This window comes from Garra rufa, chromosome 5 (genome assembly GCF_049309525.1).
Source record: "Garra rufa chromosome 5, GarRuf1.0, whole genome shotgun sequence".
Taxonomy (NCBI): Eukaryota; Metazoa; Chordata; class Actinopteri; order Cypriniformes; family Cyprinidae; genus Garra; species Garra rufa.
Genome location: NC_133365.1, coordinates 3,085,758 through 3,103,754, shown reverse-complemented (window position 1 = coordinate 3,103,754; position 17,997 = coordinate 3,085,758). Strand labels below are relative to the sequence as shown.

Genomic DNA, 17,997 nt, shown 5'->3' with positions numbered 1-17,997 from the left:
ATGCTAGCAGGATCAGCGAAAAAGTCGGTTCTCTGAGATGAGAGAACAAAACATTGGATCAGTGCTGACATTAATAGAAACGCTTTTCTCAAAAATACTACTAGAGCCTTATTGAATCACGCCAGTGAAGACTGGCCAATGGCGCTGAAGAGCACACAATATTGGCGGGCTTCCCCACCAAATAAGACGGCACTGAATGTCATTCTCTTAGAATTTTGAATGAAGCAACCTGAGATTTCAATATCCTGATATAGGTTTTGAGGTTTGTGCTGTTAAAACAAGCTTTGGCTCCAGAAACTTAAACTACATTCTGAACCTTCAATTCAGACCGCTTGTTTGGTCAAAATGCATGGTAATTAAAATATCAAGACATTTGAAAACAAAGCATACTACTTCCCAAAAGGTAAGCATTAAAGTAACCTGTATGCTTTATGAGTTGAAAATAAACTAAAACGTCTCAAGGTTACGTATGTAACCTCAGTTCCCTGAGAATAGGGAACGAGACACTGCGTCCTCTAGAGGGTGCTTTGGGGAACGCTGCAGCGTGACTCGTGTCTGAAGAATACATAAAAAAAACTACATGAAATGGCCGGCGACAGCGTATGGCGTCACCGCGGCGCGCACGTCGCTGCCGCTGCGTCACTACCGGGCGACCACAACATAAAGAGGCGCCCGTGCAACACAATACATCTTCAATGTCTGAAGCTTATCGTCCGAAGCATGGTGAAAAGTCTAGAGGACGCAGTGTCTCGTTCCCTATTCTCAGGGAACTGAGGTTACATACGTAACCTTGAGACGTTCCCTTTCGAAGGGAACTCTCACTGCGTCCTCTAGAGGGCGCTTTGGGGAACGGATATACCCACGCTGCCATGCTGAGGGGAGTGCATGCTATGCCAGCGAGTGCTAAGCAACAATTCTGAGAGGAATTGCCCCTACTAGGACGTGGTGACGGCTGTCAAAACGTTATCCCCCACGGCCAGAGGCCTGAACTGTTACCCACTTACCTGGACTGGGTTAGAACCCAGGGCACAGCTCTAGGCTTGGAATTAGAGTAATTCCTTCTGAGGGAAACGGCTAAGTTTTAATGGAAACTTAGACTTGTCAGAACAAGGAACTACTGCAACATAGGGCCTAGTTCCTTCAGGAACTGGCTCCCATGTGAGGGCAGCAAACCTGTCCTGGGTCCGTTCAAAGGGCCACTAGTAGTGGCACGCCCTGATAGTGGATGGTCGGTAGACATCAACAGTGATATCTAAAGAGTTGAACCCAGGGGACCGGGGTTGTAGGCCAACTCCAATAAATGGGAACGAGGCGAGACGCGTGACCCATACCATAAAGGGTTTAAGGAAGAACCCAAGACTTGGTGGGAACTTACCACACATGTGGATTTTATAGAAGTGCCCCAGGTGTATGTGCACTTACCACTCTTGTGGATTTTATGAAAGATGCCCAGGTGTAGCGTGGGACACCTACCGAAATAATCGGATTTAAGGAGAGTGTTTTCCCAGGGGGTTTCACTACCAGCTCCATGCCGTCTAAAGAGACGGAAGGAGGGGATAACCCTCACGATGAGGGGATTGCCATGGTGCACCCTACTCCGGACAGAAGCTCGCAAGCTATCTGTCAGAGAAAAACATGGAGCTGAGACCATCCTGTAATAGTGGACGATAGTAGAGGACAAATTCCTAACCCTGATCCACAGGGAGGATCGCTCTCCAGAAGGGGGCACTGCTCTCAGGGAACCCTTAATGAGAAGGGGGAGCGTGCACAGCCCGGTCCACACGACCTGTATAAAGGTCCGGCAATCTCACAAAGGTGGGTTGGCGCTCATAGAGGACCCTTCCAAAGAAGGGGAGCTGCGTAACCCAACAGGAGCGAATGCTCTCACTGTTACCCTTCATAGAGGGGAGCATACATCCAGAATACAAGGCTGGAGAGTAAAAACCTGAAGTATGAAGGTCAAGCTCCTTACCCTGAAGCACAGGGAGGATAACTTGGCCACCAAGGAGTGGTGCTCTTATTTAGTGAACCCTTGAGAAAGGGGGCACGCCAATGTCCTTGCAGAAGGTCAGTAACTCTCAATAGTCTACCCGGGGTAGACTCCCACCCTAAGAAGGGAGGAAGACTTTCCGTCCTGGGATGGTGCTCTGAAGGGAACCCTAGACAGCAGGGGAGCTATAAGGTCGGCTCCGAGCATTAAGATGCTACGTTGACCGGATGCAAAGCTTCAGGACCTCAGATCAGCTCTTCATTTGTCACGGCGGACGGCAGAAGGGGAATGCCTTCTCCAAGCAGAGGATGGCCCACTGGATAGTGGATGCCATCGCCCTGGCTTACCAAGCCCAGGGCGTGCCTTGCCCCCTCAGGCTGAGAGCTCACTCAACTAGAAGTGTTGAATCCTCCTGGGCGCTCGCTCGCGGCGCCTCGCTATCTGACATCTGTAGAGCTGCGGGCTGGGCGACCCCTAACACGTTCGCTAGATTTTATAGCCTTCGTGTAGAGCCAGTCTCCTCCAGTGTTCTCACCTCAAACGGGTAGAAACACAGAGTGGCACTGGCTCAGGTTGGCTTGCTACCTTCTCCAGAGTGTCCATACAGTTGACCCTGTCGAGTCCTCCTTCCCCGGCTCCTGACGCCGCGGAACGTCTAGGCGCCAGGCCCTCTCTCGATGAATCCTTCAGAACCGATAGAAGGCTCGGGATGATATGAGAGATTTAAGAATCCCATATTTCCTCCACGGTACCCATCGAGGCCGTGTTTCCCCAGTAGACCATCTACCTTCATTACGAGGGTTCAATCACCTCCTATCTTCCATATGTCCTAGCTTGAGCCATATGAGTATTGCTCCGAACCTCCTGCGGGAAGGGTGGGGGCTCCGCACATTCCCAGTGCTCCAGCCTCACTAAACGGGGTAGTGCTATGTTATGCAGTGACTGGTCTCTCCTGATCAGCCCTTGGCCTAAGCAAAAATTCGAGGCCAGGTAGCTTGCTCAGGACACTGGAGGGGGGCAGCAGCTGCGGCACTTTGCTAGGGATCCCAATTCGTCGGCCTCCGACGTGACGTCGAGAGACCGACTGAGAGGGAACGTCTCGGTTACGTATGTAACACTCGTTCCCTGAAGGAGGGAACGGAGATGTCACGTACCGTTGCCTCAGCTGCTGTACCACCGCTGTGCGGCCGGCCCGGCCCGGCTCCTCAGCGAAATCCTGTCTATGCATTGCACCAGCTGTCTATTTATGCTCACGCTGTGATCAGCGACAGCTGAATGCAATCATGCATGCCAATTTGCATTGGCTCGTTTAGTTTACACACGAAGAGGATTGGTCTCTCTAGGCGATATCCCAATTCGTCGGCCTCCGACGTGACGTCTCCGTTCCCTCCTTCAGGGAACGAGGGTTACATACGTAACCGAGACGTTCATTTAAAATGATTTTAAAGGGTTTTTTTTAAACATTTGTTTCTTATTTATTTTGTTCCACTGCGTTTGCTGATTTTCAGTGTTTTATATTATATTATAATATAATATAAATATAATATTATAAATTAAGCATTCTAGGTTAAATATGAATTTGTCTTACTGTTTTGTTGTTGTCAAGTCAATCAATTGATGCTGAATTGCCGCTAATTCCAAAGTAAAAGTAAAATGCACACAGACATTTACAAGCTATTTAAAATAAAATAAACATGAGGAAAAGAGGGAAAACTCTAACTACCTACCATCACAAACTCACAACCCTACTGTTTTTCTTTGGGGGTAGAAGGGGCAGACATCACGTTGCCCGTTACATCATTTGGGCTGCCTTATAGAGCACAGTGGCACTGAGAACATTATATTGCACACACTTTAAGCTCTTTTGATTTTCCAAATGTAATAGGATTGGTCAAATCGTTCGGTTTGTAATTGGTACCGACAGCCTCGTACCAAACTGTTCAATATGAATACATGTATCGTTACACCCCTAATATATATCTATATAATTTGTTATTATTATTATTATTATTATTATTATTATTATTATTGTCCAATAGGGTGTTCCCTAAATCAATAATCAATAATGTCCTGGACTAGCAATAGCAAGTAGCAGTCATGCCTATAGTAACCATATTGCCTAGAAATAAACTCTTTTGAGATTCAGGAGTGCAGAACATATGAATTAACAAATTTGGTTTGTTGGGTATTGAGGCATCATACACCAAATAATGTGTCTTTTCTTCTGTGAAGTTCTAAGCTCAAGACTTATTACTGCACAGTAGAATAATTGGCTTTGACAAATTATGCTTGCTCCATACAATATAAAGGGTGAAGTTTTACCTTGTCAAATAATGCGCTGCAGGTTCTAAGGCTGACAGGTGGCCCGGAAGACAGGAGGCGATTCTGAATGATGATAAGGTTGAGAACGGGAGGATATTTTACTTGACACAAAAAACCCACAAAGTATTCAAACACTATAAATGGACTGCAAGAAACAGAGAATAGGAAGGAAAGTGTGACGGGGGAGGTAGACAGAAAAGAATGGTGGTCTGGTGGTGAGATTCTTATAAAAGGAATAGGTAAAGGGGAAAATACAACTTGCTTTTTTTACAAGTAAAATTGCTACCTTTACAACTCAACATTTTCATCATCAAACTAAAATAAGGTCAACCAAACATAAATCTACTCTGCAGTAGACAATTTAAAGGGGTCATGAATTTAAAATAAAATTTTCCTTAATATTTTAACAAATAAGTGGTCATTGTACTAAAAAGATATCCTGTTTTTATAAAGTTACAGAACACAAAATGTTCTTTTTAGTAAAAAAAAAGCAGCTTTTACTGATACCAAGGCGCTGAAATGGCTCATTTCATATCATAGTATGACATCATAGTGAGACGAAAGATCATCAACAACTATTTCTACATGACTGCCTCTTTAGCCCCGTCCACAGATTTGTGCAAGCAGTAGGAGGTGATGCAAACACTGGATGACCATAAGCAACAACACCGTACAGATTTCTCTGAGGATTATAAAACTTTTTGCAGTGGCAAGTCATGGAAAAGATACATCACTTCATGTTGCTTCCTGCCACAACAGCTAGATGCTGTCTACACTGGATGCAACAAAGTGACTGTTGCAAATCCATTTCTCCTTCATGTTATTGTAGTAGCGCAGAAGCTTGGATAAAGTCAGAAATAGACCCATAGTGTTTCTAAAGTACATCACAGCAGTGTCTAATATTTTAATATGTAAAACTGCTACCCAATAATAGCAGTGGGCATTTACAAAGTCTTGAATGTTACAGGTCTATCAAAATTATGTCTTACAAAGAAGGGGTCAAAACTTATAAACTATAATGTGTTTGATGTACAAATCTGGCTAACATTATAAGTGAACCTCATCGACTTTAAAAAATGCAGCTAATAAACACTTTAAATTAAGATATTAAGATGAATTAAGTAACTCTGTATCAAATTAGAGGCACATGATAATCCATTAAATTGGATTGAGCCATATGCTGGCTTTATATTCTTTTGTGTGAGCTGCTCACCTGATTTTTCATGAATTTAATTGAGAAATCAAATTTTCATTGATCTTTTGATCAATAAGAGGTCATTGTACTAAAAAAACAGCCTGTATTTTTCAGAGCACAAAACTTCCTTGGTAGTTAAAAAACAGCTTTTATTGAAACCAAGAGGCTGAAACGGCTCATTTGTCATAGTATGACATCATAGTGAAATGAAAGATCATCAACAACTAATTCTACATGACTGCCTCTTTAGCCTTGCCTATTTGTGCAAGAAGTAGGATTAAATTGAATGACATTGTGTAATTCCTTGAGATTTCCACTGAACAGGCACAGATGACACAGTTTTACTCAGTTATTGAGTCGGTTCAGCAAAAAGGATTATTGGTGTGCACCTGCCCAACCTTCAGGACTTGTACAACTTTAGAGTGAAGAAGCGGGCAGGAAACATCATCACAAAATCCTCTCATCCCGGACACAACCTTTTTCTCCCCTCAGGCAGACGCTTCAGATCTCTGTGCACTAGAACATCTAGGCATAAAAAACATTTCCCCCCCCCCCCATGCCATCTCCAGCTTAAACAGCTAACACAGGAATCATTACCTGTGTTCTGTAATTAATTTCTGTAATTAATTCTCCATCTTTAATTATTGCCTCTTTCTCAAGTATTTGTACAAGTATATGTAAATACATATGCATATCTCTTTATTTGCTGTATATATAGTAAATAATGCACAAATCTGTATATAAATATTCTGTTCCAGATTCATATACATCATTATTTATTGTTACAGTTTTTTTTTCAATTTCTAACAAGCATTGATCAATACTGAAGCTACATTTTTTAAACTGTTCATACATTCAGTACTTCAGAAGTTTATGCTAAACAATGTGAATAATTTTCCATTGCTTTTAAACAAAATTCATTCAATGACTACATTTCTCAAAATCCATGAACACTTTTGTCATTTATACTCCACAACCAGCAAAACACTACACTGTTAGCAGAATATTTACTATTAAATTAAATAATAATTCCAAACACAGCTAACTGCAATTTCAGCTGAACAGCCAGACCAGTCCTATTTTTGGCCAGTCCATCACAGGGATGACAAACACACATTCATATTCACACTCACAGTCTCCTCACCTAGCATAAGGAGATGAGGCCTAAGTTACTTGAAAAACTCTCAAGGAACTCTCAAGGAACTGGAAAAGGACTTTCTGAACTGAACACATACGGAACCAATGCACAACACCAGGAGCTTGCAAGTATCCGTTCTTTCTACAAACGTAGATAGCTGCGTTTAAGGCGTTTTATGAAAAACGATTTCAGGTTGTTCAGAACCGTTTCATTCCTGTACCATGCTCTCTCTCTCTCTCTCTCTCTCTCTCTCTCTCTCTCTCTCTCTCTTATACTCTCTCTCTCTCACGCGTCCTCTGTCTATTTGTGTTTTATGTACGTTTGTCTATGTGCGATCATTTGTAAGTAGAATAGTTTAATAAACAACCATATATTCACATATAATGATTCTCTGTGCTGAATGCTTACATTGCCATAGTCACTTAAACTGTTTCGATCTCATATTGCTACCTTTAGCCCTATTCTGTTCAATTGTTTTAACTCCGTTCTGATTAGTAAAATACGTTGCCGTGACGACGAGCCAACGTCAGAGTAATGGGTATCACTGAACAATTTGCTGGACAAAGAAACCAGTCGATATCATTATTACTGTTACTGATCAGAAACTGGACATTGCGTATATTTAATAACGATTATTATACACAATTTCCTGTGAGTTAAACTACTTTCCCTGACTGAAATGTATGTTTTAAATAACTCATTTCATCCTATTCATTGGTCAAAATGACCTGGTGGAGATTTGCAGTGCACAGGTGATGAGATAAACAGTCTCATACTTGTACACACATATTGATCAATTTGAAATTCTTTGAGCTAACCAAAATTCTCTACAACGCAATCACTCTCTCACTAACGCTTTTATATAAATGTAATTTTTACTGTGCTACTTTATCTGTATCTGAATTATAACAGGCAGAAATCGATGAAAAATATAGTGACCCGAAGACAAATAACTGGTATAGGATCAATAGTCATGTGGCCAGCGCTGTGTCATATGCTGTACACAAGGTGTTTGAGTCTTCAGCTCAAGGCTAGTTCATTAATGACACCATCAGCGACTAGTCGACGCCGACTCAAATTTCATCACATATAAGTCGACTTTAAAGAATCTGAAGTAGTTCAACTTCTATGAGGAATACCCTTTTAGCATCCAACATATGCTCCACATGCTAGCCAACAGTACTGCTGTTAATCCTCAGAGCCATTGTCAGACTTTACAATGGGGCAGTGGGCCCTGGGTTCTCAAAGGGTGTAAAAAAGGCTGCAAACTCCGCGAGAAAAGAGGTTGGTGGTCAGGGCTGAGATTGGCAGAGGAAGCGGCCAAATGCTCGCTTGGGCTGCGGGCCCAGGCATTGCTTGAGGAGGAGCTGCGATGGAGGGCTGGGCTGCGGCCATTGTTCTGTGTAGGGTTGTTTGATTCCGAAATTTTTGGAATCAATTCCAATTCCTGGTTCTGAATCGATTCATCTCTGTTGTTTTCAGTGTTTGCCATTTAAATTGGAGGAAGCTAATTTTGCAATGACTGCAGGATATTGAAGTCGAAGAAAGTAGCCTTCTCATAATATGAAGCTTCATTATAAAAATATGAAAATGTACAATATTTCTGTAGCTCTGACAGATTTTAAATTGTAATTTGTTTGCATTGCCCATGAAATTAGTCATAACCCAGGGCTCAGCAGTGAACATTCATTTATTGCAATACTAAACCAAGTCATGAAGTGTCTAATGTCCACGGTTCAGCTGAATGATGTTTACTTTAACAGTATGCATAGCACAAAATTAGCAAAAATTATGCACTGAAACGAAATAAACAGAACTTTAACAACAACACTAATATAAGAGCTTGTGGATTAGCGGTCAATCAGGTGCGCTCTAGACCACTGATTTGTGCTCTCTGCATTTTCTTTCAGAATTATCATTGGCTGATAAAGGTTAAAGATAGTAGAGCCCTGCACGGGCCTTAAATCTAAGCCCTAGCCCGGCCCTGGCCCGAGAGGCACAGGCTGTAGCCCGGCCCGTGTCCGACAGCTTATCAAAATTTTTGGCCCGAGTCCGACCCGAAGCCCGTCTTTTTTTCCGCCAAACAGCTTATACTGTTACAGCCATTAAAATAGACCAGATTCGTATTTAATAGAAAGTTTATATTTTTTTCGTTTAGTTTTTTTTTTATCAGAACAATTTAGAGAAATGTTTGGAGTTTTTTGTGTGTTTGTTTGTTTGTTTTTTAAATGTAAGTTTTAGTTTTTTAAGTGACATCGATATCCAAGTGGTATGTGGTCCACAGTGAGTTTACTCAATTTAACCTATATATCAAATCAACACTTGACTAGTCTACAATGCAATCCACAAATATAAAACAAACATCAATATATCACAATGTTAGATTTAAAGTTTATTATCACCATCTCAGAACAAAGGCATTTCGAACAGGGCAGGCAGCTCTGCTGCGCAAAACCGGAACATACAAAGTCGCAGTGGTAAAGTAAACGAATAATGAACAAATATATAAAGAATAAATAATAATATAGAAAACTTCAAAAACACAACTTTACCACGTGGCTGAAAATCTCTGTGCTGCACAGAGTATGTAAGCGGAGTGGAACGGCAACAGTTTCCCCTGCGCGCTCCTTGCATTTAATAATCGCTCCGCTCCAGCTCCACTCCTCGCTCACTGATATCAGAAACACCGCTCCGCGTCAAAAAATAATTAAGTATGTTTGAAATGTAACAGTCCTGTTCATAAAATATAATAAAATAAAATAACAGGAGAGTTTCAAACATAGTGTGCAATATTTGTTCCGACCACAGCTAATAATTGTCAGCATTAAAAGAGTATTGCTGCTTTATCCAGTGCAAAGTTTGTAATGAAAATAATACGTTTTCGTCAGTTATTTTACCTACAGATCACATTATTTCTGATTTGAGTGATCCATCTCTATCAAGCTAAACATGTTTAACATATGATTTCCTGCTTAATGTGCAGTTATATTACGGACCATTGGCATGAATTGTACTCATGATGGAGCGGTGTGGTGGAGCGCTCTTGAAGAGAGTGAAAACCATGACGCTCCGACTTTAAAAAAAAAAAACGCTCCTTCCTCCATTCAAAATCACACTGCTCCACTCCGCGATCCGCTCATGCTATGCGCGAGTTAGGCATCAGTGGCGCTTCCGGGGACCGCACGCATTAAATCTCATTAAAGTTTTTTTCTAAAGCAGGCCCGAAGCCCGATATGCGTGCAAGTTATGACGTGAAAACTGGCCCGAAGCCCGGCCCTAGGGGCAAAAAAAAGTCGGGCCCCGACGGGCTCGGGCTCAAATGCAGGGCTCTAAAAGATAGCAGTTATCAGATTCTAATAATTATTAGCGAGCAAGAGCCGAACTAATGGGTGCTTCAGATGATCATGATGATCAATGATCGTTTCATTCAGTTTATTTTCATGAATTGATGAAAACTTTCGGCAACATTTGTTTGACAGGCATCTATATATATATATATATATATATATATATATATATTAGGGCCGGGACTCGATTAAAAAATTTAATCTAATTAATTAGAGGCTTTGTAATTAATTAATCGAAATTAATCGCATTTTAATCGCATGTAAATATTTGACCTGAGAACAGTGAGAATTAAGAATTTTACATGGATTTTTAGTATACCATTGAATAATGACTGAATACATAAGCTTAAGCAACAAAATATTGCTTATTTTTGTTCAACCAAGTCCAACAGACCAGTGCAATATTGCCATTAAATGTAGCAAGAGGCACGTTCTTTAACGAGTCTTTCATTCCGAGAACTCTGCTCTTGTGTTTGCTTAATTATGCATTTAAACGTTAATGACCAAACCTATCATTATAAATGTTGCTGCACATGGAATATAACGCGGATAACATTTGAAAAATAGTTTTTATCAGGTTACACACTGATTATTTATCACTCAAACCCCTTTCTCTACCTGTCCGTTGGTCGCGTATATCCTCCATGTTTGTAGTTTTTTAACACTTTTTATGCGTGTTTGTAGTTCTAATCGAATCCTCGTTCACGGCGCAGTGTGTTGCGGGCAATATTAGCAGTTAAAAGTGTGCATTGATCGTTAAGTAGTAGACCATCCGGGAATCTTTGGAATACTTTTTAAACATACTACGATTTGGGACATACAATACTATTTAGGACGGACGTCTTTGGCTTGTCTGAACGCTAGTTTGTGCTCCAGTATAATCAGTCCGCCTAATCTCATCCAGTGAGAAACGTTCCGCGGTGCAAAACTTAGTGCGATTAAAATGCGTTAAAAAAATTTAACGCGTTATTTTTGTGTAATTAATTAATCTAAATTAACGCGTTAAAGTCCCGGCCCTAATATATATATAAGTTGTTGAACCAAACACGGCTCTGAATAAGGAGTCAATTCCCCTTGATGGGATTGATTCCAAACTTTGGGATCCACTCTCGATTCCCAATGCTTCAGAATCGATTATTTAGGAATCGATTCCCAGCCCTGTGAGAGGCCTCGCACGGGAGGAAGACGTTGGCGTCGGCGCGGATGGAGGTTTGTGTTTCCTTTTGGTCGGCTTTGGGGTTAGAGGGGGAGAGGTTAGTTAGTTGCATATTTTTGTACGAGTTAAATAATTCTGCTTTGTTTAACTTGCGTGAAGGCTGGACATCGGATTTTGCCAGCGCTAGTTTCATACTCGCCATAGTCCGTTTCTCTATGGGCGGAATTGATTGCCTGACCGAGCGGATGATGCTGGGGAGTCAGCTGGTGTTCTCGCCTGAGGAGGCGAGGGCAGGCCGAGGCGTCGTGGGCGATTCGAGGTGGATGATACCTGGGGCTCAAATGGGAGCGAAATGCGTGGAAGGCACGGTCCTGGGGCCGGCCGCAGGAGAGTCGGAATCGTCTTCTGACGTGGAAGTTTGTCTTTGCGACATGTTAGCAGACGGGCGAACCAGTCACTGATAAACCTTCAAGTGAATGGAGGTGAGTCAGCTGTATTTAAACCTATGACGCTGATTGACTTGAGTGGGCTCCTCTTGTGATGTTTACGCTAAGTATCTGACGCGCTTCTCCCGAACTTTGTTAATGAAACATCATAATTTTAATGGTTTTTTTTTTGTTTTTTTTTACAGTAAGAGACAGAATAACAACAGAAAATCCAGAAAAACATTTTTAAAAAGTTATAAATTGATTTGCATTTTAATGAGTGAAATAAGTATTTTATCCTTTATCAATCAACAAGATTTCTGGCTCCCTGTTGTTTTTTATACAGGTAACGAGCAGATTCCAAACTCTCCACCATGGCCAAGACCAAAGAGCTGTCCAAGGAGGTCAGGGGCAAGGTTGTAGACTTACACAAGGCTGGAAAGGGCTACAAGACCATCGCCAAGCAGCTTGGTAAGAAGGTGACAACAGTTGGTGTAATTATTCACAAATGGAAGAAACAAAATAACTGTCAATCTCCCTCGGTCTAGGGCTCCATGCAAGATCTCATCTCCTGGAGTTTCAATGATCATAGGAAAGGTCCCCCTGCTCAAAAAAGCACATGTACATGCTTGTCTGAAGTTTGCCAATAAACATCTGAATGATTCAGAGGAGAACTGGGGGAAAGTGTTGTGGTCAGATGAGACCAAAATCCAGCTTTTTTGGCATTATCTCAACTCGCCTTGTTTGGAGGAGGAATGCTGCCTATGACCCCAAGAACATCCACACCGTCAAACATGGAGGTGGAAACATTATGCTTTGAGGGTGTTTTTCTGCTGAGGGGACAGTATAGCTGCACCACATTAAAGGGACGACGGACAGGCCGTGTACCATCAAATCTTGGGTGAGAACCTCCTTCCCTCAACCAGGGCATTGAAAATGACCCAAAACACACAGCCAAGGTATCAAAGGAGTGGCTCAAGAAAAAGCACATTAAGGTCCTGGAGTGGCCTAGCCAGTCTCCAGACCTTAATCCCATAGAAAATCTGTGAAAGGAGCTGAAGGTTTGAGTTGGCAAACATCAGCCTCAAATCCTTAATGACTTGGAGAGGATCTGCAAAGAGGATTGAGACAAAATCCCTCCTGAGATGTGTGCAAACCTGGTGGCCAACTACAAGAAATGTCTCTTGTATAATCTAAACGTCTCTTGTATAATCTTGTATAAACTAGTCTTGTGTATAATCCAGATACAGATCTGGCCATTTAAAATGCGCGCGGGAAGTAAAGTACTGAAGCGGCAGCAAACATCGCTGCAAGCTAATCGTTTGTATGGTGACCTGGAGAGGACACCTTCGGTTCACTTATGTTTTTCGTGGTCATATTATGTCGTTGCCACGAGATATTAATTCGTGGGAACATCATATTAACTCGTCGTGACCACGAGATCATTTTGTTGAGGTAAGGGCATCCTTTAGCCTGGAAAAATCCAGACACTAATCTATTAAGATTAAGGGTCTGGGATCGAGCAATGAAAACTGCCTAACTCGAGGGGCGGCACCAAGCATGCATTTGAAACTCTAACTGCACGCAATTGGATAACGCCACGACCAATCACAACAATACACGCTTAGCTACCAGCAGAGCTAAATAATGTTTCATTAACAAAGTTCGGGAGAAGCGCGTCAGATGCTTAGCGTAAACATCACAAGTCAATCAGCGCCATAGGTTTAAATACAGCTGACTCACCTCAATTCACTCAATGGTTTATCAGTAAACCTCCACCACCCCATCTCATCACTCCGAGTTCTCGCTACTCCTACTGGGGGGTAACGTACTCTGGGTTCGGGCCACTCCCGAGCTCGGAGCCCTTCACCGGACAGCACGCCAAACATGCACTACTATTCTCCGGCTAATTATATGTAAGCGTGAACTCGTGAACTGATAGATTAAACTCTTGCCGTATTCAGTCGGCAAAACAGCAAAAACGTCCTTCTTGAAAAGGAATGATTTGAGTTTTCGGTTTTCTGTTCCTCTTTTATATGGAAAGCCAAGTCTAACTCGTTCATTGTAGCGGCCGTTTCAAACAACTTGTTGTTCATCTGTAGCGACAGCGATCTTTCAAAGTTTACTATATGATTCGGACGTCGCAGTGCTGTCATCATCAGCTTAGCTCGCCTCTGGCCCGCCTACATCAGATACACCGATTTGATTGGTTCCCACAATTGCTTACGTATTGCAGTAACCTGCATCATTGCTCGATGCCAGAGTGTCTTGCAGAGACAATTCAAATTGTGCTCTCGCCAGACCTCTGGATTTCCAGGGTAGACATCCTTATGTTTAATGCATAAACAAACCTGGGTGACCATAACCCAGGATTATCAGAGATAGGTTTATTAATATTTTATTTTGAGTTAAGAAATGATTATATTAATTGTTATAGAAATTAATGCAATATTAAGTTATTATATTAACAATAGGCAATGCTGTATATGCGAATGCTGTCTGTGCGCGATGTAGACAGCATTCAAAAGTTTATCATGAATAAATATTACCTACTTCTAATTAAATAGCCCTACAAGAAACATTTTATGCATCCCACAGTCCTATCCATTAATTGATCCTCTTTTGTAATAATTGTATTATTCATTTATATTCGTTATTTTACCCTTAATTTCGATCTCTTAACATTTTGAATCTAAATGATAAATGCTGACATGCCATTAAAGCTTTGATTATGCTATATGGCTGGGATTTTTACTGGAATGCAGTTTATATAGGTTGAATTTAACACACATATGTATATATATATATATATATATTCATTTTATTTCGTCTAATCAATAGATAACCTTTATAGTGTTTCATTGACGAGTGAAGCATTCACGTTCCATTTGTAAATCGTTTATGGTCACACACGGGCATAAATACAATCATAAAGTCAAAACTTTATTGGCATAATTGTCGTTTACAATATTTGCAAAATATAAGGCAAGTATATATACAGAAAGTTATTTAGGTTAAGCGATTCACAATAAACAAAAAAAAAAATAGATAGCTCTAAAGAGAGCAAAATTAAGGGGGGAAAACAAATATAAACGAAAATAAAAATATATACAATAATAATAGGCTAATAATAACATTAGTAATAGTAATAATAATGCTAATGACAATAATATTAATACAAATACGGAAAAAAGACTATCAGTTAATAGAAGGAATGTAGGCCTATTTTACTGTGTGACCTCTACTTCACTTCTACTTCACTTCTCTAATTCACTCTTCAATGATTTGTCTATTAATTAGACTAAATAAAATACAATATATGTTAAATTTAACCTTTAAACTGCATTCCAGTAAAAACCCCAGTCATAGAACCTTTACAGTATCATTTACATTCAGAATGTTGTGCAACGAGATCAAAATGAAGGAAAAAATAACGAATATAAACGAATAATACAAATATTACGGAAAAAAAGAAGGTCAGTTAATGGACAAGACTGTGGGATGCATAAAATGTTTCTTGCAGGGCTATTTAATTTGAAGTACATGTAATATTTATTCATGATACACTTGTGAAAGCTGTCTACATTATGCACAGACAGCATTAGCATATACAGCATCGCCTATATAATTATTTAATATTGTATTAATTTCTATAACAATTAATATAATAATTCCTTAACTCAAAATAAAACATTAATAAACCTATCTCTGATAATCCTGGGTTACTATGGTCACGCAGGTTTGTTTATGCACTAAACTCGTGGCCACGAGAAATGCATGTTGAGAAAAAATATATTTCACGAAAAAAATATAAAGATTACAAAACAAAGAAAACAAATGGAATGAGGGATAAGCTTTAAAGTTCACGGAAAGGCAAATATTAAGCGGCATCCTTCATGTTTTCTTTATTCAGCAAATACTTTACAGTTTTGAATTATGTTCAGCTTCTGTTTTTATGACCATAATGACAGTTTTTTTTTTTTAATTTAGAAAATCGTCCGAACACCAGTCTCAAAAGTAGAAGCGAAAGTCTTGTTTCCACCAGCGCGGCATTTTTTTTTTGTACACAACAATACGGCAACGACTTTACAACAGGACACATTATTTTATTTTAACGTAGCGTGTACACCAATGGATTTCAGATGTCGGGATATTTCTTGAGTATAACTTCCAGCAGACCTCATCAACCTGATGTCTTGGGAATGCAGCTTGCTGATTTTGGTCATTGTGAGATGACTTTACACGTGGATGGACTGTATTTATCCGTACAGTGTGTCAGGGCTGTGGTCAGTAATGTTTTGTGAAAAGAGTGGAGCATGTGAGGAAAAGCTTTCCCCTTCTCCCTGGCATGCATTTGAATGCTGAATTCGAAATGAAACTGAATGCTAGACAGTCGGAATCCGCCCCCCGCACCCCCAAAAGAGTCTCCAATAATATGTTGATTACAAGGCAACAGACAGCATTCAGCCCCCCACCCCACCCCCACTCTGCCATTCATAAACATTTCGCTCTTTATACTGCATGCCGCTGATGGCCTCATTAACTACTTTTCAGAAAACTGAAAAAAAAAACACTTCCCTCTGGTTTCCCAGACCAGACTTAAGCCTAGTTCCAGGCTAAAATGATGTAAATCGGAGCTGTTTAAAGAGGAATAAAAAAATAAATAAAAAACTTGTACTGATCGTTGGTCGGAGATTCAACCCCGCAGTTCGTGACTGGAAGCTGATAAGAGACAGACTTAACGAACTTCTCCGAAATAGAAGAACTACTTTTCCACTTAAAAAAGAAAAAAAAAAAGAAGAAAAAAAGGGGAAAAAATTGCATAACTCACTGGAGCACTTTTGATACTTAACAATTGTATTCGTTGTCAGTCATATAATGAAAGCTGTATTGTTTTGAAAAGTGAGCCTTATGTTTATTTGACTAAATTATTTTCTATATTAGGATATAATACTAGGCTATAGTATTTACATGGACATTAGGCCAAATCTACATGGGTTTCTTCCCTTTCCCTTCACCTATTTTTTAAGGAAAAATAAATAATAAATAAATAAAAAATAAACTGCATTGGCAGCGCGCCATCATAATGTACAGCATCAAAAATGTAAGAACAAATCTAAAGAAAATAATAATAATAATAATAATAATACATAAAATAAATTATTAACACTCCTAAAAGTACAGTATAGTTTTTTATTAAGTGTATCTAAAATTGTATATATGGTATGAAAAAGACGAGCTACCTCTCAAACATGCATATCTTCATTTGATGTTGCTTCAAAATGTTGAAATTAAAAAATTATTTTGTAATTTTGTACTGTAATTTTTTTCTCTTTTGTTTTGTCAATTTATTATTCATTAAGAAAATTATATTTTGCATATGGGCATTTTTATTTCTTTTACAATCAGCTTTTTTGGGTTTTTCTCTGCACAAGCTCTGCATGTGATGTGCGTGATGTTCTGATGTTTATGCTGCTTTTTGCTTGTGTACAATTAACCCCTCAAAACGAATTTAGCTGTTTGTAATGTGTCACAGCCACGTATCAATTTAAATTTAAATGTAATTTAACACAATCTTGTCGGTTAATAATAACTAAACGCCGTCGGTTGTCGTTTGGAAAAAAAAAACAAACAAACAGAAATTAACATTTCTATTTCCAATGCAGTCTAATAAAAGTTCATCAGGAAAAAAAGAAAAGAAAAGAAAATAATAATAAAACTGCTCCTGCTTATGAATAAATTTTTGCTTGATGATGAAGTATCTAAATAGTCTATAGGATATAACAAAGTGCTTTTCCAGTCCCGCTCCCACAAGGTTTTATTCCGCATCCACCCGCTCCCGCTATATATTAACTATATTATTCGCCCGCTGCCCGCTTAGAATAAATTTCTAAGCACCAAAATCGCAAAAACAAATCAAAACAATACAAAATAATAATAATAATAATAATAATAATAATAATAATAATAATAATAAATAAATAAATAAATAAAATAATTTTTAACTCTATAAAAACTGTAGTTTATATTTATCCTCTCCATTTCTATTTCTCTCTACTCAAATTAATTGTCAGTGTATCTAAAACTGTGTATCTTAGAAAAAGAAAAAGAAGAACTACCTCTTAAATATGCATATTTTAATTTGATGTTGCTTTAAAACGCTGAATATATATAATGTATTTTATTATGAAGGTGAAAGTTGTCGAGTTATTTAACTGCCCGCGGCGCCGTCAGGATCACTTGATTTTTTCCCCCTTAATAAAGTGGATACAGCTTACAATACTCCTTCAAGAGTACGGCATTGCTCAAAACTAAGCTATTTTACATATTTCTGTTATTTGTGTACAATCACAATAAAAAAAACAGATTTGTATTTGTAAAAAAAAAAAAAAAATGGAAACAAGATGCTGCTTTAAGGGCGCAT

At 39.5% G+C, this 17,997-nt stretch overlaps 1 protein-coding gene across 1 annotated transcript in view; it reads right to left on the bottom strand.

Moving 5' to 3' along the window:
- LOC141334363 (serine/threonine-protein kinase PAK 3-like) overlaps positions 1–17,997 on the bottom strand; it is a 63,153-nt gene that overhangs the window by 41,797 nt on the left and 3,359 nt on the right. The window contains exon 3 of the mRNA XM_073839418.1: positions 4,313–4,457. Within this exon, the coding sequence (XP_073695519.1) occupies positions 4,313–4,457 (145 nt within the window). The remainder of the gene's footprint in view (positions 1–4,312; positions 4,458–17,997) is intronic.